Below are 21,842 nucleotides of genomic sequence, written 5' to 3' on the forward strand. Positions count from 1 at the left end.
ATTTCTATGTCACGAGCCGCCCTGTGACCTGTGGATGAACAGCATACAGGGAAGTTTTACATGTTTGATGCCTTACTGTGCTTTAACTTGATGGAAGCCACCCAGAGTAGTGGCATATAAACAATAAATAATTATTATGAGTTTAACTAATTAATTATGATTAATAATAATGCTAAACTTGCATAATAATAATAATTTATTGTTTACAGTATATGCAGGCCTTTTCTGCCAATATTATGATGATGATTATGGCATGCAGTTTTTATTGTTGTATTTGCATTTGTATTGTATGGTTTTCATATATTTCTCTCTCTCTCTCTCTCTCTCTCTCTATCACACACAGTTCTAATTCATAGAATCATAGATCTAGTTGGAAGGAACCCCAAGGGCCATCTAGTCTGACCCCATGCAGTGCGGAAATCTCAACACGTGGTCCCTCATCCAACTTGATGTCTTACTGTGCTTTAGTTTGTTGGAAGTGGCCCAGACTGGTGGCATGTAAACAACAAAGAATTATTATGAGTTTAACTAATAATAATAATAATCTGGCATTATAATATTTATTTATTGCTTATATAATAATAATAATAATAATAATAATAATAATAATAAATTTTTATTTATACCCCGCCCTTCCCAGTCAAAACCAGGCTCAGGGCGGCTCACACCAATAAAATTATTTTTGTTGTTGTTGTTGCTGCTGCTGCTGTTGTTATAGTGGCAGAAAAGGATTGCATAATCTGCCCCGTCTGAATCCATTCTTGCTTCTGCTTTTATCCCACCTACTTTAACCTTAGAAGCAACAGCAGCCACCCGCCTCCCTCGCATGAACCACTCCGGGTCCCTCGGGCCGCTTCCCGCCCTGCCCTCCTCGGCTTCCTTCCACTCACCGCTGTCCACCTTGTAGCGCTCGTGCCGGGTGCGGAGCGCCTCGATCTCGCTCTGCTGGTCGGCCAGGAACCGCTCGAGCTTCCCCTGCGCGGACTTGGGCAGCTTGGCCACTTCGGCCCGCTCCAGGACCTGCTGCAGCACCGCCGCCATCTTGGGCGGGATACCTGAGGGAAGGAGCTCGGCGGCGGCGACAACAGCGGAAACCACGATACCTCCGACCCACAACGCGCGCCTTTACTTCCGGCCCGTGAGAGGCTGGGAAAAAGGGTTGAGTGGCGGCTCGGGGAGGGCGGATGCAATACGCGGGGGGGGGGGGGAGAGGAAGGTCGGCTTCTGCGCAAGCGCAGAGAACAGGAAGGTGCCAGCTTCTTGAGCAGCTCAATAACGCAGAGATAGAAATGCTCAAAACACAGAGATAGAAACGTGCCTCCGTCACCGTTTGCTTCCGGGTAAATAAGTAAGTATGAACGGCTGTGTTTCTCCAACTTGGGTCTCCAGCTGTTTTATAGGACTACAACTCCCATAATATCCCTAGCTTGCAGGGCCAGAATATTTTGCTTCTAAAATATTTTCTGGCTTAGGCAAGTGTCCTTAGAAAGGATTTCCTGTTACAGGAAAACTGAAGGAGAGCACTCCTCTACAGCTTTTAAACATAATGCATACCACGCAACACACATTTGCAACGCGAACTTCCATGCACATCTGTCTAAGCATCCTTGCAACTCCAGTATAATGCACTAACTTGTGACTGCACACTGGTGCAGTAGTCACAAGATCCATCTTTTTTGTAGAAAAAGGCGTCAAGAGCACCTGTGTAGTTTGGGCTCCAGAAAAATGGAGTTGTCGGTCTTGATTTAACTTCTATGGTTGCTCAATGGTTTGTTGGAGGAAAAAACCCCCTGCTTATTTCTATGGTGAAATATAGAGATTGAAACGCCGCCGGAATCGCAAAGGCACTTGGGAGCGGAGCTTGTCCGCCATATCGGGTGTGGCAAGTTTCCTTCCTTTTTTTTTAAACACCAGAAGCAAATAATCAAACGAAAGTTTTAAAAAATAGGTGAGTGGATTAAAGATGGCAGATGCAAGCAGTAGAAGGGAATAATGAAGACAAAAAAAGAGGAGGGGTTGTTGGCGCTCTAGTCTTATTTCCGCCACACTCAATATGTCGGGTGCAGAACGCAGATATTTTTCCCCTTATGCGCCTGTGTGTCGAGTCTGTTGCGTCACTGAAAGGCTGACAGGAGAGCGGCGGCGCCTAAAGATGACGGGCAGTGTCACACCTCAGTGTGTGGCAAAGAAGCTGGACGGTGGTACGTGGGCAGGTGAGAGTGACGGGCTTCCTTACCTGGGAATCTTTCTTCAGAAAGAAATGTCTGTTGCCCAACAGATAAGATATCTTGGAACGAAACTCCCACCGGCATCAGCTACAATAGCCAAGGATGATGGGAGCCACAGCATAAAAACACTTGGAGGGCGCCAGGTTAGGGAAGCCTGGCGGAGGTGTGTGGGAAAAAGTCAACGCGGGCGGTGGGTCTGCACCGTGCTCGGCCTTTTTGGTGGAATTTGTGGCTTATTGTTATTTATTGAATTTATATACCACCCTATACCCAGGCGTCTCGGCGGTTCACAGAATAAAATCAAGATATAAAACCACAAAATACATAATAAAAATAAAAACAACAACCCAATAGCCGCCCCCCCAAAAAAAACACATTTAAAAAAGGCACGACTAAACACCTAAACAACAAGGATGTAAAACCAAAGGCTTATCCTGAGCATATGTTCTTTTCTCAGAGTAGAAACCTGTTTTGCTTCTCTTTTCGTCCTTTAATTTCCAGTGTTTTGCTCATTTGCCAGCTGCTGACTGGGCTATGGGACATTTGCAATAATGGGAAGGAGCTACTTTGTGGAAGAAGCGGTTGGGCAGTATCTGTCGGAGCTCTCCACCAACTCGCAAGCCCTTCTCACCGGCCTCTTGGTAGGGCAGGTAAGTTTGCTATGTGTGTGTTGAGTGGGACCTTATCCACCCACCCTGCTTTCTGTGTCATTGTGATGGAAGCCTCTTCTCTGAATAAATGCTCATAGAGTTTCATCATCATCATCTGTTAAATTTGTTTGTTGCTGTATCTTGCCCACGACGTAATTACTCCTTACGTTACAATTGGGTGTTTCCAGCTGGCAATTAATAGTGTGATTCTATTACTGTTTACACAGATATAAGTTTATCCTTGTTTATTGGTAAGTATGTTTTGGGTTGCATCTTAAAAGCACAATCCAACAGGAGGGTCTCTTCTGTGCATGCCCCATGGTGTCCACACAGGTGAATTTCCTGCTGGTTTGTGCTCTTTTGGAGCTGTTCCACTGATTGAGACCAATCTCTTCTTGAAATGTCAGAGAATAGTAGTTTAGAAGGGCTGTCTTTTGTCAGTTGTTCCAGAACAGTAACAAATCAGGTTATTTGAGGTTTATTATATTATTCTTACATTTTAGAAACATTACGTTGAAAACCAAGTTATTTTCGGCCAAATCTTGTGTTAAATTTGATATGCTGTTAGCTGCTATTATGTTTCCCAGAGAGGGACTAAGTTTTGGGGTGGGGGGTTCATTATGGAAACTACTCACAGTTTGAGCCTACGAAGTGACTGAATTAGGCACACCAAAATGCATTGATTTTAGCCTTCTTGCAACACTCTTTGTGTGTATACATATATATATATATATACACACATGTTGTGGTAGATGGACAGTTGTAAAAGTGCTGAAGGGTTGAACTTGGATTCTTTTCTCTCTCCAAAGCTACTTCCTTCCTTCCCTATTTCTAGTGTTCCCAGCAAAGAGACTATGTTGTCCTAGCCATTCGAACACCTCAAAAAGAGGAGGAAAGTAAAAGCAATACAAGTCGTCGTTCAGATTTGTCTAATATTGATGAAGAATGGATCGCAGCACACGCCAATCAGGTCATAAACATTCAGTTGTTGCAGTTGCTTTCATTCTGAAAAGTGCTGTTTTTCTTGTAATGCTGTTTCTCTTTGATAATTGGTTTCTAAGCTACTGCTAAGTACTGTGTTCTTGTAGTTTATAGTCTGAAACTGTAGACCTTTACAAATATTAGAATGCTATGCATACCTGTGATAGCTGTAAACTTAGCTGACTCCTGATACTTCATATCCTGGCATCTTCCTGTCTGTTTTGACTTCTGATGTGGCCTTAACTGTACTTTTGGTCCTAATTTTCAAACAATCATAACATATATATTGGATAGACAAGGTGTTCACCATGATCACTGGGATATTTGATAAATTGGAGGGCCATTGCAAGTATGTTTTTAATTGCATTATCTTAAAGAAGGCATGGGCAATCTGTGTAATATAATAAGACGAAGATGATGATTTATTCAATTTATATACTGCATTTTATCAAGAGATCCTGAATGAACATTTCTTTGTTTGTTAGTTAGTTAAACTTGTAGCCCACCGTCCTACATAGATAACGGGGAGAGGTTGTGATTTATCTGAGGCCACCCTGAGGAGCAATTTGAAACTGAGTTTCCCTGTTTCAAGCCCTGGTTGCTAGGTGCTGTGCCGTATTAGAGTATGTTGTGGTATTTAATATACTGCTTAAGGATGTGGAAGTTTGACAGAATACTGTGAGTAATGAAAATGGGAAAAAAATTATAATTGAAGAATCACAAACATACTGACAAGATCCCTATAGCTTGTATAGTTAGTTTTGCTTGACTGTTGTATTGGAATCAGGGTCTGTTCCTTGTAACTGCACAAATGAGAGGCAGAACCCTTTGAATAGCAAAAGGAGGTCACTACCAGTAGACTTTATGTTGCCCATTCTTGAATTAATGTCCTGTAGATGTTGTGTTCATGGGCTTGGCAGATGTCACAGGCATGCTGATTTTTATCTGCTCTGTTCTTCTACCATGATTGCTGCCACGGTTTGACTCCCATTAGTCATTGAAACGTATGTTATACATGGTTAGAAATTGTCAGTTGAATAACAGTGACGTTATTTGTGTTTGTCTGACTTTGTAGGTGTCACGAATGCTTCCCGGGGGATTGCTAGTCCTTGGTGTCTTTACTGTTGCAGCTCCAGAGCTGGCAAAAGAAATCCAAAATACCCTAAGGAAGGTAAATACCCCTAGCATCCCTCTGGACTAGGGGTGGGAAATCTGTTACCCTCCAGATATTGTTGCACTTCAACTCTCATCAGCCTCAGCCTGCTAACTGTGGTCCAGCAATGTCTGAAAGGCCACTGGTACACCACTCCTGTCCTAGAAAATACTGCTTGAATAGCAGCTAAACCTAGTGCCCAAAGTGGCTTACAGCCATTATGTGTGTGTGGAAACAATTCTGTCAACATGCTAGCAAATAAACAAGCATATAAAGAACAAATGGAATCGGATAAAATAGAACAGTAAAGCAGAGCAGCAGTCAATAAAATGAATCAAAAGCCCTACAAAGCAACAAGATAAAAAGACTCTATTTAGCAGACGAAATGAATTTTGGGAAGGGAGTTCCTGAGCCTGGTTACAGCCACCAAAAAGCCCCTCTATACAAGCCCCTGCTGCTAGCAGAGCAGAGAAAGTGACTTCCCCTTAAGGTATTAAAACCCAAGCAGGTTTGTGTGGAAGAGTGGGACAGCTCAGTCGGTAGAGCATGAGTCTCTTAATCTCGGGGTCATGGGTTTGCGCAAAAAGATTCCTGCAGGGGGTTGGACTAGATGACCCCTGTGGTCCCTTCCAACTCTACAGTTCTGTGATTCTAGGTCCCCTAATGCTAAGGTGTTCAGGCATTGTAGAGGGATAAGGCATTCTACTTCCTCAATTTGGTACCTTCAGATGTTGCTAGATTGCAACTGATCTTATCCTTGCCCGTGCTGGCTGGGGCTGATGGGAGTTGGAGTCCAAGAGCATTTGAAAGGCACCAGGTTGGGGAAGGCTGCTGTAAATCATAACACTACTACAAATGTAATAGGGGCTCCTAGAAAGTAACCTTCACGATTATAAACTCGGGAACATCAGTTGCGATGGTGACATGTTTTCTGCAGCTAAGATTTCCTTGAATTGCATATGGCGAGTAGAGAATGTTCTGGCTTAGGAATTATATTTAGCTTTTGGCTTTAGCCATTATAACTTGAATAACAGGTGTGTCCCTCCCCCCCCCCCCCAACTATGTGGGGGTTACATTCCCATCAGTAAAATTGCATAAAGTGTGGAGCATAAAGAGGGTGTGTGCATGGGGCAGGGAAGAGAGAGAGAGAGAGAGACTCACCCTGGAAATGGCTCAGGGCTGCTGCCCAGCCTGCTTGCCTGAGGGGAGCCAGTGTGCATGGCAGTAGCGCCTGGCCACGGAAGGCAAGGGCCAAGTAGGGTACCCTGCAGAAATGGTGCCATAATGGCATAAGTGGGTGGGTGGTGCCTCCCGCCCTGCACTGCTGGTCAATTGAAGGCCATCTTCCCTCCCTTGCACAGCAGCCCAAAGCAAGGGAATGTCAGTCTATTTATTTACTATATTGGCCCGAAGATAAGCCGCACCCAAAGATAAGCCACACCTTGAAAATTGGAGTGGGGTTGGAAAGAAAAGAAAAGAAAAAACATCCGAATACAAGCCGCTCCATTCCTCACTGCTCCTGGCTGCATACTGGGTCAGGTGGGGGAAGCCACTCTGTGTTGCCGGCCAGGGAGAGGACAGAGCACTATGCGCGGGGCAGCTGCCGCTTTGTGGGGCGGCCGCCACTGCCCCATGCTCCTGGCTGCATACTGTAAGGTCGCGAATATAAGCTGCACTTTAACTTTTCGCAGTTGGAATTTGGGGGGGAACTGCGGCTTATAGTCAGGCCAATACAGTATTTCGTGGTGACCTGTGTAAAAGCAGTTGCACAGTTGTGCGTATGTGGGGTGTGTGCCTGTACTCTTTCTATTTCGTTTTTTTAATGAGAATTAGAAACCAGTCTTAACTCTCTTCTTAATTCTCTCTAAGCTTGTGTTTTCAGTAGAAAAATCTGTAGCTAGAAAGAGGTTGTGGAAGATCTCAGAAGAAGATGTGTCTGACAGAGTGGCTCTTCATCTTTGCTCCACTACAAAGAAGTATCTTTTTTTTTAACATTAAAATTAGGACCTTCAGTTTAATGTGTAAAATAGATTTGATTATCTGTGCTCTGATCTGTCTCAATTAGATAGGTCACACTACAGTCTCTGTACTGTACTCTGCACAATTACTCCGAAGCTGCTTTGGAACACAGTTCAACTTGCTTCTGAGTAAACCTGCACAGGATTGTGCGACGATCCGGTTCTTGGTCATCCTGTGTGCCAAAGCCCGTGCTGCCACTCAGCCTATGATCAATAGCTGCAAAGGAAACTAACACCAAGGTTCACCAACATTATGCATTTGTAGATACAGATGGATTTGTGGGTTTAACTTGATGGTTGCATTGTGAGCTACACACTATGAGAAGATTGAAAGAAAGACGGTAGGTTTGGATTGCAGCCTTGCTCCCCTGCCCCCTGTGCCACTGCCACATCTGCAGCCCTGCCATGCATGGCAGCTGGGGCGAAAGGTTGGGCGGGGAGCAGATAATCGTGCTAGCTTGGAGGTAGTGCAGTGATCACGCCCAGATCAGGCCCTGTGTTATGTGATCCCTGTTATGTGATGGATCGGATTGCAATTTAACAGCTCCTGGACCAAATCTGTCCCTCTCTTAGACAACCCAGTGTGTCCCAAAACCCATTCTGGGACTTTCAACTGCCTGCAACTGGTGGAAACGGCCAACGGCCCTTCCACCCAAGCAGTCAGCAGCTTAGCTGGGAGAAGTGGTGGTTTGGACAGTTCTGTCTGTTGGATATGGTCACTGATTATGAAAAGCAAATGGAACAAATTATTTAACATGGCTCTATTGGAGGCTTCCTCAACCTCGGCCCTCCAGATGTTTTGAGATTACAATTCCCATCATCCCTGACCACTAGTCCTGCTAGCTAGGGATCATGAGAGTTGTAGGCCAAAAACATCTGGAGGGACGAGGTTGAGGAAGCCTGCTCTATTGGTTTTTTTGGGATTACAGGGCTGGGTGCTTTAATAATAATAATAATAATAATTGTTTTTATTATTTATACCCCGCCCATCTGGCTGGGTTTCCCCAGTCACTCTGGGCGGCTTCCAACAGAAAAATAAAATAAAATAATCTGTCAAACATTAAAAGCCTCCCTAAACAGGGCTGCCTTCAGATGTCCTCTAAAGGTCTGGTAGTTATTTTTCTTTTTGACATCTGGTGGGAGGGCGTTCCACAGGGTGGGTGCCACTACCGAGAAGGCCCTCTGCCTGGTTCCCTGTAACTTGGCTTCTCGCAGCGAGGGAACCGCCAGAAGGCCCTCGGCACTGGACCTCAGTGTCTGGGCAGAACAATGGGGGTGGAGACGCTCCTTCAGGTATACTGGACCGAGGCCGTTTAGGGCTTTAAAGGCCGTTAGGGCTTTAAATATAGTAGTACCCATCTCTGATCCATGTGGCATCTCGTTAAGTATTTGGATAATTGCATAAAGTTTGCCACCCGTCCTGCTACTTCCAAGTTACCGCTTAGAATACATGGTTATTCTCCTGCTGCTTCAGAGTTAGCGAGTGTTTAGCTACAGCTGGGAATACAGACACTGCCATGACATAAAGGAACAGGTAGAAAACGACTTCTTTTTAAAGGGGCTTTTAAAACAACATCCTTTAAGCACACTTGGTTATTATTCCTCAATTTGGAACGAATGCTTTGCCGCACTTACGACGTACAAGATCCAAAGGTAAGTTGTGTTTGTTTGTAGGAGACGATGTTGTTAACCTTAGGCCTAATTTGGCAGGGAATTGTTTTGCAAACCCCACTTCAAATGATTGGCAGATTCCCTAAAGCTATTGCTGTACTCAATAGAGCACTTCAAGAGAGCCTGCTGAATACATTTTCTTGGTGGAATGGGCTGGTCTCTCTTAGCAGCTTGCATGAAGCATTTAACTTCAGATGCAGCGGTAACACTGCCTTAGACTGCAATTCTGTGTATGTTAATCTAGAGTGAATGCCTTCTGCACATATATGTGGGTAAGCATGTGGAGATTGTTCAGACTCTGCAAGAAACATTGAATTATTGCCTTAATAATTTAGCCTCTCCTCTCCTCTCCTTCTGTTCCCTCCCTCATTTAGAGTACGGCCAAGCCGGCAGACTGGAAATATCAGCATGGCCTTGCCACATCATGGTTATCGTTAGAATGCACAATTAATGCTAATATACACATCCCACTACCAGTGACCTTGGCCAGCCACGACTTAGAGAAAAACACAAGGGTAACAGAACACTTGCTATGCATGACTTACATCTTGTCCATTTAAGCTAATATTTAGAGTAGAACTGCCCTGAGATCTACAGATAAGGGGCGGTATACCATTTTAATAAATCATAATGATTTATATTAATGTGCACTTATATATTGGCTAGAATGATGTATATAGTTATGGTGGATTCTGCCTTTCCTTGCTGCTTTCTGAGCCTGGACAGCTTCTGTACTCTGCCCATTAAGCCACTTGGAAGATTCAGGACAGATTTAAAAAATACTTCTTCACACAGCGCATAGTGAATGTGGTGGCCCTTCTTTAGAGACTATGTTAAGGTGCTGGTATAAGCACTTATGTAGGTGTGTTTACGTATGGCATGTTTTAACTATATTTTGGAATGTAAAATCGAAAAGTGGGCCGTGATCAGCTGTTATGCAGCCCTTCTTAAACTGTTCTGAACTCATTGGCGCAAGGGTGGGGAGCATTTTGCCTTCAGATGTTGTTGAACTACAACTCCCATCAGCCTTTACCATTGTCATGCTACCTGGAGCTGATGGGAATTTTAGTTCAGCAATATCTGCAGGACCAAAGGCTCACCACCCTTGCCTTGGAAGAATGGCAGGATACAAATGTGATTTTTTAAAAAAAGTTTAGGGCGTCTGATGATTGAACAGCCCTCTATTGTTCAGGCTTCCATGATGATCTCATGTAAATAAAGATGTATTGGGCTGAACATTAAAGTCATGGATTGTTCACCAACACAACATGCCTCCTTTTCTTTTGTTTCTGCTTTAAAGAATGGATTAGCACGATGGGCCAAACAGATAGAGGAAGCTGTATTTCTGATCAATGGTCAAGTTAGAGAGGAAGATGCTGACTTACTGGAAGGGCAGGTAAGTGCTGAACAATGGAGTCTTAATGCTGGCATAGTTCACAATGTTTAGAGAGGTATGTGTTTTCAGTAGTCAGTTTAGCATAGCTTGACTTATTTTGGTATTGCAGGAAAGGTGACTAAAATGAGTCTCAAATACTGAAGCCATGCATCTCTTCTGATCAAGCAGTATTTTAACTGTCCACATGGTAGTAAGCAAAGCATGCATAATGATTTGCCAATTGACCAGAAGAACTTCACACACTGTGATCAGAAGGTCGGCGGTGCGAATCCCTGCAATGGGGTAAGCTCCCATTGCTCTGTCCCAGCTCCTGCCAACCTAGCAGTTTGCAAGCACGTCAGTGCAAGTAAATAAATAGGTACCACTGCGACGGGAAGGAGAGCAGCGTTTCAGTGCACTCTGGTTTCTGTCATGGTGTTCCGTTGCGCCAGAAGCTGTTTTGTCCTGCTGGCCACATGGCTCAGAAAGTTTCTGTGGACTAACGCCGGCTCCCTCGGCCTGAAAGCGAGATGAGCGCTGCAACCCCACAGTCGCCTTTGACTGGACTTAACCATCCAGGGGTCCTTTACATTTTACCTTTATACTTGGTAACTGGTAAACTGTGTTCCTCCTTTCAGAATGTTCATGTATCTCCCAGAGTCAAGGGCAATTGCTCAGTAGTAGACTGCATGCTTTTCATGCAGAAGATCCCAGCTTCGCTCTCCGTAATTTCCAGTTAGAGCTGGGAGACTTAACATTTAATGTCTTAACATCTTAACGGTTACATTCAAGTTTCATGTGTACAAGCATGTGGTTTCAATAGAACTGTTCTTGTTAATTACTGTATATAATCACAAACCTAACCAATTCCTCATCTACACCTACTCTAGTAACCTCCACGACCTCCCACCCGCTCCCGCTCCCAAAACCAAATGTATTTTGAGTATAGGGCTTCCCAAAGTCCCAAGTAACCACCATAATGTTTTGTAGCCTTGACTGCTGAGGGCTGAGGCCAAGGATGGAATTTGTAGTTTCGTTTGTCCTTCCACACAAAGACTGTTAGGAGTAAACGTGGACCATTAAAACAAACAAACAAACAAAAACATATCTGTCAGGGGATTGTTGCGGCTACTCTCGAGTAAAGACGCTCCAGTCCGTTCTGTCTTTTAAGGTTTTATTGTGCATATTATTTACAGTGCAGAGATAGCAGAAAACATGACCTCCTAGTCACTCGCAGAATCCGGCAATGGCGCCCTTCTGCTCCGGGGCCAGCATAATAGCTTGGGCACCCCGAAACGCCGCCCTCTGATCCTGCGTTTGGGCGTGCGCCTCAATTCGGGTGCCGGAAGCGGCTGTGCTCCCTCTTCCACTTGTTGGCTGGAGCGGTGCATGGGCTCTGATACCTCACTGAGCCTTCCCTCCTCCATTCCGCTCCACTCCTCATTTCCCCCGCCTGACCCTCTTGCTGGGCGAAGTGCTGGTCAGGAGGATGGGAGGAGGCTCCTTGTAGGGAGTCCCCCTGACAATATCCAACATTTGTCTTGTAAAATTCACAACACACAAATTCTATCTTTGGATATGGAACACATGAATTATTTTCTCTGCCATTTTCTGTGTTTCAATTATCTTTACAGAAAAAGTCTGCAAGAGGAAACACGCCATCAGCTACTCAGAGCCTTGATGTGAGGGTTTTAATGCAATTGGTAAGTAAATGTACCACTGCAATGGTAAAAAGAGAGTGATGTGAGAAGTCCCCGGTTCAGTTCTCAGCTCTTCTATGAATTCACTCGATGGCCTTATGTAATCTACTATTTGTTGGCCTCTGCCTCTTCTCCATGAAATAAACATTAAAGTATTACAGAATATCTCCATGGAGGAGGTCACTTCCTTTTCTTCCATGCTGATTTAAATTCCCACAGGATTCTTGTTTGAGCTTAATGTTTGGGAGCTTAGCAGCTATAAGAGATGGAAGCTGGGACGTCCCCTGTTGAACTCTCCCGTCCACTACCTAAATTGTGGGATTTCCAGCAGAGATGCAGAATATAGCACATAACCCTTTATAGCAGGCATGTCCAACAGGTAGATCGTGATCTACCAGTGGATTACTGGATGTCTGTGGTAGATCACCGGCTCCCCCCCCCAAGAAGCCCTGCACCCCTAAAAAATGGGGCTTTTGTCCCTAAAAAAATGGGGCTTTTGTCCCTAAAAAAAGCTCAACAATTTTGACCTGAACCACCAAAAGCAGGGTTTTCCTTCCTAAAAAAAGCTCAGCATCGCTTTCCTCCTCCCTAAAGAGGACCTGACCTGAACCCCCCCCCAAAAGGGGGTAGATCATTGCCAGTTTTTAACTCTGAGTAGATCGCACTCTTGGAAGTTGGCCACCCCTGCTTTATAGCTGCTATCTCTCAGCATCATTGATGAGCACTAAAGGTGCTCTACAAGTGTTTAGTATTAACAGTCTAAACCAGCCTTTCTCAAACTTCTGTTCCCAGATGTTGTTGGACTAAACATCATCCCTTACTGACTATGGATGATGGGAGTTGTGGTAAACCATAGGATGTAAAACTTACTCTAAAGGTTGTTGTAGGTTGCCGACCTATAGAGATGAAGTTGCAAGTCAAATCAGTTGGGGTCTGTACAGATGTTGCAAGAGGCCAGTTGAAAAAGTAGAGGCCCTTGTGCTCAGTGACTTGGTGCTAATCCTGAAAAGATTAAAATGGCTGTGACAGCAGAGCATCTAATTTTGACAAGCAGTTTTTTAACTGAGACTGAAGCTTAAATCGTGAGTGTTAAAATCTTAATTTATACTGCTGGTGAAAACTGCTGATCAATAGTACTTTCAGAATGATAGAAACATCTGTCATCTTCTTGTACAGAGGGGAAAGGGAGTAAGCCCGCAATGTGAATACTAGAAAGCTCCATGTTTTAACGTTGCAAAAGGTCAGGTTAAATATATTTTGATGAGAACAGATCATAGCATATAAAATAGCCGGAGAATTTTAAAACTGTAAAATCTGGAAAAGTGAAAGTGGTTGAGATATTGAGAAACCTGTGCTTGAGACTTCTTTATGTTTTCTCTTTCAGTCACGTAGTTCAAACACCAGATCCACAGCAACAGTCCAGATATGCAGCGGCTCCATAAATCTTAAAGGTGCTTTAAAATGCAAAGCTTACATCCATAATAACAAGCCCAGAGTTAAAGATGCTGTTAAGGTACTTTTGCTGCCCTTCAGTCTACTGAAGGATTTGGTCTTAATCCTTTCATCCCAGATATTTTAGCAAACAAGATTTTATTGTATTTTCAGCCATTATACAATTTCAGCATAAAGGTCCTCAAACTGTTTAGTTTCCTACTGAGCATTAATGCAGAATAAACTTGTAAAAACTAAAAGAACAATAGCGTACAAATGAACATAATGGAATGGTATAGTACACAGTTACATAGAGTTCAGAAGGGAAATTCCTAGCTAGGAGTTTCACAAGTATATCCTTACCTGGGTTCATTATTATTTTTTAGCAGTTTTTGTCAAAACAGCAATTATGAATTATACTGTTCTGAACGTGACATACCTACTCTGATCAGATAGTAAATATAGTAATTTCTCATCTATTGATTTCCTTCTGAGTTTCAACAGTAATTGCCTTTAGATCACAGTTCCATATACGTTTCATGCTCATGTAAAGATGTGTTTGATACTCCACAGTTAATGAATTGCATTAGCATTCCACCTTGGGAGTCCAGGGTTTGGCTGTCCTCTCCTGGGTTTCTGTGTGTCTCCGAAGTGCAAACCATATCTCACATGGGCCTGGGATAAAGGGAAAAATAGTGAGAGCAGGAGTCTCCAGCCTCTTCATCTCCAGCCCCTGCAACTGAGGGTGCTAAGGATGCTTCCGTTTACTTGCAGCATCTGCCTTCCTGCTCTGTCAGAAGCCACAGGTTTCTTCTGTTGAAGGTACCCTAACCAGGTAGCATTTGCAACATGTTCACCAGCTTCCAGTCTCACTTCTGGGATTCTTTGGCGTTCTAGAAGATGCAATCTCAGGACTATATTACCCATTCTTTGGCCCTTCGCCCAAAACTGGACCAGCTATCCGGCCCTGAAGGCAGGCTGAGCTTTCCCATATTGCTTGTTTGACCTTTAATATCTCCCTGAGTTTTTGTCCAATGGAAAGAGGCTACAAACGCTGGAATGTCTTTGCATCTTTTTGTTCTTGCCTTTGCAGGCCTTGAAGAGAGATATAATAAACACTCTCTCTGATCGTTGTGAAATGTTATTTGAAGATCTGCTACTAAATGAAACACCAGGAAAGAAAAGTAAGAGCAGGCGGAAGGAATTGTACGACTATATCTAGGTGGTTTTTTTTAATTGCCTTTGAGTTTGGATTTTAAAAATGAATTCCTTCTAAGGAAATAGGAGAACGTGTTTATTTATTAGTGAAAACAAGGAGTCATGTAAGTCCATGTGTCTGTGTATTGCATGTGGAAGCTGCTGTCTGTACTGCTCTAACAATAGCTAGGTTTTTTACTGAGCAAATTATTCAAACTAGTTTCTCCCTGTTGCTTTTTGTGGGGCAGTGAATGCAAACTTAACTGCTTGCAGCACAATCTGATGCACATGGCCTAGATGCCACTGCACCATTGAAATGGCAATATTATTAATTGCCTGCAATTTTCAGTTGCCTCTTTAGGTGGCATAGTTTGTCTACATATGTTCATGCTTTTGCATTTATGTGCCAACCACTGTTGGCTTTTTAGAGTCAAAACAAATTGTTCAGGCTCATTTCCCCTTCTTCTTCTTCGAAGCATTCTGTGCCCTCAAGTTTGCCTTTTGTCATATATTAGCCAAACTTCCCAGACCGCAATAGCGGATAATCATTGTCAGTTTGCTGTAAAAATGAATTGCAGAGCAACAGGGGCAGGAGGGGGGATACATTTGGGACATCCCCCCCCCCCCCATACAGGAGAGCAAGTAAAACATCCCGGTTAAATTTTTGGTGGCAGTTTCCCACCTTCCTCAGCAAACTGCTGCTTCTCCTGCACATCACTTGACCTTGGTATCAAAAGTTAGGAGCAGACCCATTGAAATGAATGGACTGGTCCATTCATCTCCTTGCTTCTACTTTGAGTAGAACTTGGTTGGCTACAATCTAATATGTAAAATCTCTCTCCCCACCCCCGGAATAAATCCAGCTTGGAAGACCAGGCAGTGGCTTCAGCGAGCTAACAGCCTTAGAAGAGAATTTGTGCAGCTTTACTGAGAAATTATATTTTCCTCCATGTTTGTGAGCTGTTCTGAGTGATCAGTCTCTGTGGCACAGGATAGCAAACTTGAGATCCCCTTGGCACAGCCATGCCAACACCGCTGCTAGTCGGTCCCTTCTACCAGATAACTCCTCAGCAGAGCTTTCTGACATGCATTCAGTGTCAACACCAATGATTTGGAAGGATGCAAGTTGGTGACATTGTTATATTCAATCATAGAATCATAGAGTTGGAAGAGACCACAAGGGACATCCAGTCCAACCCCCTGCCAAGCAGGAAACACCATCAAAACATTCTTGTATGTTTCATTTTTCAAATTTGATACCTCACCAAGTAATCCATATGCTTCTTGGCAGCACCCACAGTGCAGTTGTAAGTTAAATTAATATAAAATTGAGATTGCAGAATGAGAGTATGTGACATAGCACTGATGCAGCATGAACAAATAAATGTTGGAGTATATACCAGTAGTCACAGTGTCCCTTAGTGGTGTTTAACAAGGCCTTTCCTCTCTCCCTATTTTATTTCATTTTATTTTATATATCTGTTCTAGATTCTGACAGGGAGTACCACACCTTGCCTTGCAGAGTGTTTGCTCCCATTGTTGGGTCCAGCATGTTGCTGTGTGACTATAAGTTTGGAGACGAGACAGCCCGGGAAATCCAAGAGCGCTTCCTTGAGATGCTGGATCAAGCTGTTCAACCAGAGGATTTGCAGACAGCTGAGGAAATGAATACGGGTAAATATAGCCACTAAGTTAAGAGGCGGATTACGCTTTGCCAAGAATTACTGAGAAGCTCAACCTGTGGAGCAAGCAGAGATTAACACTGGCTCCTAAAATGTTTTCTGCCTCAAACTTGAGCCTGAATAAGTGATGTCCAAGCAAGAGGGAAAGTTGGGTTTAGGCTATTCACTTTCATCCATATTGGTCTAAATGGTGGCGTTACTGGAAACATGGTAGTGGGCCCTAGTGGTGTGGTGTGGGGGTCTGCCAAAGGTCAGTACAAAACAACCAAACTCTAAACATAAAATGTAAGAGAATACTTACATGATTTTAATAACATTTATTTTTAAAAAGTAGCTTGTGATGCTTCATAGGCCTTGCACTCAGTCCGAAAATGGGAACTTCACCTTTCTGAGTAAAGGCCAAGCTAAGAAAAAAAAGGTAAAGGACCCCTGACTGTTAGGTCCAGTCACGAACGACTCTGGGGTTGCGGCGCTCATCTCGCTTCACTGGCCGAGGGAGCTGACGTTTGTCCGCAGACAGTTTTCCCAGGTCATGTGGCCAGCATGACTAAGCCACTTCTGGTGAAACCAGAGCAGCGCACGGAAATGCCGTTTACCTATTTATCTACTTGCCCTTTGATGTGCTTTCAAACTGTTAGGTGGGCAGGAGCTGGGACTGCCGACCTTCCGATCGGCAAGCCCTAGGCTCAGTGATTTAGACCACAGCGCCACCTGCGTCCCTTACAAAGGCCAAGTTAGACGGGCCCAAAACAATCCCTGGTGGAATCTTCCAACATCTCTCTTTTCCTAAAAGCAGCACCATGGGACTTTGAATTATCTCCTCCACCTCCAGTGTTGCAGCCCCAATCAAAATGATACCTGAGCATTATGTTTTTCCTTTTGCAGCTAATAGGACTTGGGCAGTATTTGAATTGGTGCCACAGCATGGTGGGAAACGCTACAGCCCCAGTCCAAATCAGAACAAGAAAGTTGTCTTTGGAGATCCAGTCAGGAACCTCCTGCATTACATCTAGTTTGGCACTTAGTAAAAGAGCAGGACGCGGGTGGCGCCTAGGGCTTGCCAATCAGAAGGTCGGCAGTTCAAATCCCCGCGACGGGGTGAGCTCCCATTACTCGGTCCCAGCTCCTGCCAACCTAGCAGTTCAGAAGCACATCAAAGTGCAAGTAGATAAATAGGTACCGCTCCAGTGGGAAGGTAAACGGCATTTCCGTGCGCTGCTTTGATTTGCCAGAAGCGGCTTAGTCATGCTGGCCACATGACCCGGAAGCTGTCTGTGGACAAACGCCAGCTCCCTCGGCCAGTAAAGCGAGATGAGCGCCGCAACCCCAGAGTCGTCCACAACTAGACTTAACAGTCAGGGGTCCCTTTACCTTTACCTTTAAAAGAGCAAAAGACTTGTTTTCTTTGTGTAAAACGAAAACTGAATATTCAGGGTATAAACTTGGAAAATAGCCCTTGCCTATGGCTGTGGTCCTGGCATGAAAGCAAGGACAATGGAAAGGAAAAAGGCAACACGACAGCTAAGAGTTCTAGAAACTTGCCTTGTTTGAAACAAGGTGATTCTGCCCTCTAATACAGATGGTGTTGATTTCCTTATACAGTGGTACCTTGGTCTGCGAACAGCCTAGTTTACAACCAATTCAAACCCAGAAGTGAGCGTCCTGGTTTGCAATTTTTTTGGGATTACCATCCACTTTAGAAGTTTGTGGGATTAATAAATAATCCATAAATTAGCTTGCACTTTAAAAACTAACAAACACCCTAACTTGTTTGGATATGGAATTTGCTATACTTTTCTATTCTTTAGCATAAGCAAATAAGTTTTGCATCAGGAATTGGCTTCGCTAAATCCCTGCTTCTACCATCAAGGGGTTAAGTCCTCTTGAGTAGATCAACACAAATAAGATTTCAGTGAAGGTAATCCTTTCTCCTGTACTCATTCTTTATTATCTAGTGGAAGACCTAATGAACTCAAGCGATAGGTCTTCTGCCCTCTACAGAGCTGTGTAGCTGTGAGTCACTTTTGAGTCGCTTCTGGCATTATTGTTGAGATAAAGCCTTCCTAGCATTTTTACACCCTGTGATATGAGGTTGAAGCCTCATTTCAGTGGTTGTGGTGTGTAAGTAAGGCCCATGGCTGTAGGTATTCTGTACTCGGACTAAATTACGCAGATGCATTTTGCATATGTTTACTTGCAGCTGAGCTTCTGATGCTACTGTATTCCGAACTGTTTGGACAAGGCTGTGTGTTATTGGGCAAGGAGGGAAGACAAGTGTGTGAGAATGGGATTAGGGTGAATCCACAAAGACCATTTTTGTATCTTCTTTCTTAAACCAGTTGAAGTAACCCCCCTGAAGGAATTCCAAAATGTTGTGCAAGAGAAACGGTTGACTAAAGAAGTGCTTCTGTTGAAGCTTCATCAAAATATAGGTATGTAGGCTCTAGTCCTACTTGGAGTAGACCTATTGCATTTATTTGCATGGCTAATTTAGATTCATTAATTTCAAAAGCTCTACTTTGAACAGGATTTAGTTGAATACAACCGAGGGGGAAATGAGAAACCAGTGCAGTCGTTGTGGTTTATATTGGTGCCCAAATGAGCATTCTCTCTACAGTGCATCAGTTTGAGCTTCCCAATTTTGAAGGTCATTTGTGATGCCTCATTGGGCATAAAGAACTGAGGGTGGCATGACAGGGTCTTAATAGAACAGTCTATATTGCCAATGTTTTGCATTTACTTAGCCACCACTTTAGGAAACTGCATGCCAGCAGGGGCGCAATTATAACAATTCGTTAAAGCAGCAGAATTCAAATGCCTGCTGTGTTAACCTAAACATTGGTTTTAATTTCCTTCCTTCCTTTCCTTTAAAACAAAAACAATTTGCCAGGTAGCAATCCTGTATCCATTTACCTTGGAGCAAACTTCACTGAAACCAGCAGTACAAGTGGTACCTCGCAAGACGAATGCCCTGCAAGACGAATTTTTCGCAAGACGAATGCATCTTGCAATCTGATGGTGACTCGCAAGACAAATTCGTTTTGCGAAAAATTGGTCTTGCGAATCGCGGTTTCCCATAGGAATGCATTGAAATGTAATTAATGCGTTCCTATGGGCAAAAAAAGAAATTTCAATGCATACCTATGGGAAACCGCGATTCGCAAGACGAATTTTTCGCAAAATGAATTGATTCGCGGAACGAATTAAATTCGTCTTGCGAGGCACCACTGTACTTGGTTCTGAATAGACATGTATGGGAATGTACTGTAAAATGGGAGTGGTTTTAGTTTGGGAACAAGCATCTATTCCTCAAAGACTGGGGCAAGGTGGCAGGACAAACTACTAGGCAATGCCCTGGTATAGCTTTTTGACTGTTGGCCTTAGAGCAGAGTGTAAATAAAATTATAGGCATATGGAAGCGGCTAGAGAAAGTAAAAACAACAACAACCCACACACAAATGGAAAATGCACAAATTAAGTCTACAGTCTCCCATCTTTTCCGGTTTTTCTCACTTGATGTCTCTCTTAATATCTATCTTAGTCTTCTGTGGTTGTGGTTGATATCTGTGATGCCTGAACCTTCAAGTCCAAAAGGATAGAATGAGTTATCTGTGTCAGAGGCCTCAGATAAATCCCTGAGCTAAGGAAATGGCAGTTGAAGAAAGGGGCTGGGATTAGTCAGTGTACAGAGAGGAAGTGTTATTGTCACATGTCTGGTAAAGCCTTTGCAATGTACGGTGGAGCAACAGGATTTCACTTGCCCTGCCTTGCCTAATGTGCTGCATGTCATGTGTAATTGATGTATATATGTGTCAACACCTTTATAGGGTCTATGAATCAGCTCTGAAGGTCCTGCTTCTACATTTTGTGGTAATGTTAATGTACCTGAAATTTGGAGCAGATCTAGCCCAGGTCCAGTCAATTATCTCTCTATCTTTTTATCTGCAAGCTGAACCTAGCCAGCAGAGATCTGGTAAACCTCAGTCTCTTTCCAGACCTTATTTGAACAGGGGCAGTAAAAACTTTCAGCCTTTCTGCATATTCAGCCTCATAGTGTGGGACACCCCACATGCTCACACCTTTCAAGCTTGCTGGGTGAAGGTCATATATCAATCGTGCCCACAGAAATTAGATTTTGTGCACAGACTCGTCAGCTACATGTTACATCCAACACAGAGAAGCAAGGTGGGGCCTGGAGTCAATATGTGCGATTGTGTAGCATGGTGATTTTGTATACTTTGCGTTGTGTGTGACGGAATTGAGAAAATGTGCGTATCGTTGAAGAGAATGGAAATAGCTATCTGAACCCTTGTATATTTTGGAGGTTGCTGGCGAACAAGTACTGTGTTTCAGGGACTTTCATTGTGTCTCTGCTAATCTCTTTCCCACTCCTTGCTTTTTAACAATCAAGTTCTCCTTTTTACGTACTGAATTTGCATTTCCTTTGTCGTTTTTTTTTAGGAGTGGTGATAGCAGTGGCTGTTGCAATATCCGCAGCAGCTTTCTCCTTCAACTATTTCAGTGACTAGGCTTCAGATACTAAGAGCCAACCTGGAAACTCCAGCCATCCCAGATGCCCTCAAAAGATGCACGCTTCCAGAACTGATTGCTTTAACAACCAAGTGTGTCACCTAACAATACCAGTTAGCAGAAGCTATCCTTATTTAGAACAGCTATCCTGTTTCTGCATGCCATAGTGTAGGTGGTATGTTTTTTAAGAGGGTGTGTGTGGGGGGGAAACCAACACTATCATATGGCAGATTAATACGACATTACTTTCCCAAGTTCACAAAGAATTTGTCAAATGTCTACTTACCTTTCTGCTTACTAATTAAAAGGACCATTGTTAAAAGTTGTTATTTTGTGTTTTTCTAGAAATGCTGAAGTTGTGTGGGATTGTGCAAAGTTTGTTTTCTTATTTAAACTGTCCAACACTTTAAAAAATACCTTAAGAGTCCTGAGTTCTCCCCCTCTCCCTATTACTGTGATCATCACTTAGGAGTCTAGGAGAGGGTTTGGGACTCATTCCTGCCTTGGCAATCTCCTGGGGCTGCATGCCAATGGTGTGCAGGGTCAAATGCAAAAGGGGCCAGAATAATGGGTGTGACTTTTAGCTGTATACAACAGGCTACATTCCAGCTAGATGCAGTTTCATTAGTATAAGAAAAGGTAGCTGGGCCCTTTCCTTTTTCGTAGACACGCGGCCCTCCTTATTTCCTTAAACCGCAGCAGCTAAGCAGCAGCCTATGGAGGTGTTGCGTTGCCACTTAGCGATTTAATATCCCAGTCTATTTTGTAAGCGAGAGCTGCAGTCATCACTTGGCCCTCCGGCTTGTAAAACCTTCCCTTGCGTGATTACTCTTCTTGCAGCACGCAACAGGAAAAAAACATCCACAAATGAGAGATCGTGTTCAAAGGGATTCTGAATTTATAGGATGATCGTGCCTGTTATCTGGGGGATATATTTAATATCTAACAGGAAACCTCAGAAGTAATTATGTCTTACATGCTATTTTAGGAAACTAGCAGTTAAAAGAGAAACGGGGAAAGCCCGGGAATGCAGCAGTTGGAGCCACCGAAGGCTGATTCATCAGAGGTGTGTCCTCCTGAGGGAAGTGTAGAGCTTGTAACGCTTCCCCCTCTGTCGTGAGTTGTGTGCCAGCCCTTCACTCGGAGTATTAGTTAGAACTTGACTTGAATGATATCCACCTGTTTAATTCTCAGTCCATCAGTTGTCTCCTTTGCCAGGCGTTCTT

The 21,842-nt window shown here is 43.6% G+C and overlaps 2 protein-coding genes across 10 annotated transcripts in view; one reads left to right on the plus strand and one right to left on the minus strand.

Moving 5' to 3' along the window:
* TPR (translocated promoter region, nuclear basket protein) overlaps positions 1-1,067 on the minus strand; it is a 52,660-nt gene extending 51,593 nt beyond the window's left edge. For all 4 annotated transcript variants that reach the window (XR_015950946.1, XR_015950945.1, XM_035121592.3 and 1 more), the window contains exon 1: positions 891-1,067. Coding sequence is in view for 2 of the 4 variants with exons in the window: in XM_035121592.3 (XP_034977483.1) it covers positions 891-1,041 (151 nt within the window). In the remaining 2 variants the exon portion in view is untranslated. The remainder of the gene's footprint in view (positions 1-890) is intronic.
* On the plus strand, positions 1,024-20,941 carry ODR4 (odr-4 GPCR localization factor homolog). 6 transcript variants are annotated; one of them, XM_060276659.2, is made up of 14 exons: positions 1,024-1,348; positions 2,749-2,878; positions 3,714-3,848; positions 4,935-5,030; positions 6,882-6,988; positions 8,647-8,683; positions 9,076-9,216; positions 10,002-10,097; positions 11,711-11,779; positions 13,161-13,289; positions 14,301-14,391; positions 15,893-16,078; positions 18,426-18,518; positions 20,548-20,941. In XM_060276659.2, the coding sequence occupies exons 2-14, from the start codon at positions 2,780-2,782 to the stop codon at positions 20,613-20,615; spliced, it is 1,347 nt and encodes a 448-aa protein (XP_060132642.1). In that variant the 5' UTR covers positions 1,024-1,348; positions 2,749-2,779; the 3' UTR covers positions 20,616-20,941. The 6 variants fall into 6 exon arrangements, with proteins under 6 accessions (XP_060132642.1, XP_034979248.2, XP_088529854.1 ...); XM_035123357.3 differs by lacking the exon at positions 1,024-1,348 and adding an exon at positions 1,847-2,213; XM_035123358.3 differs by lacking the exon at positions 1,024-1,348 and adding an exon at positions 2,083-2,213 and having other exon boundaries at positions 2,730-2,878.
* The last annotated feature ends 901 nt before the right edge of the window (positions 20,942-21,842 follow it).

The sequence above is a fragment of the Zootoca vivipara genome, chromosome 7 (genome assembly GCF_965207765.1).
Source record: "Zootoca vivipara chromosome 7, rZooViv2.hap1.1, whole genome shotgun sequence".
NCBI classification, from domain to species: domain Eukaryota; kingdom Metazoa; phylum Chordata; class Lepidosauria; order Squamata; family Lacertidae; genus Zootoca; species Zootoca vivipara.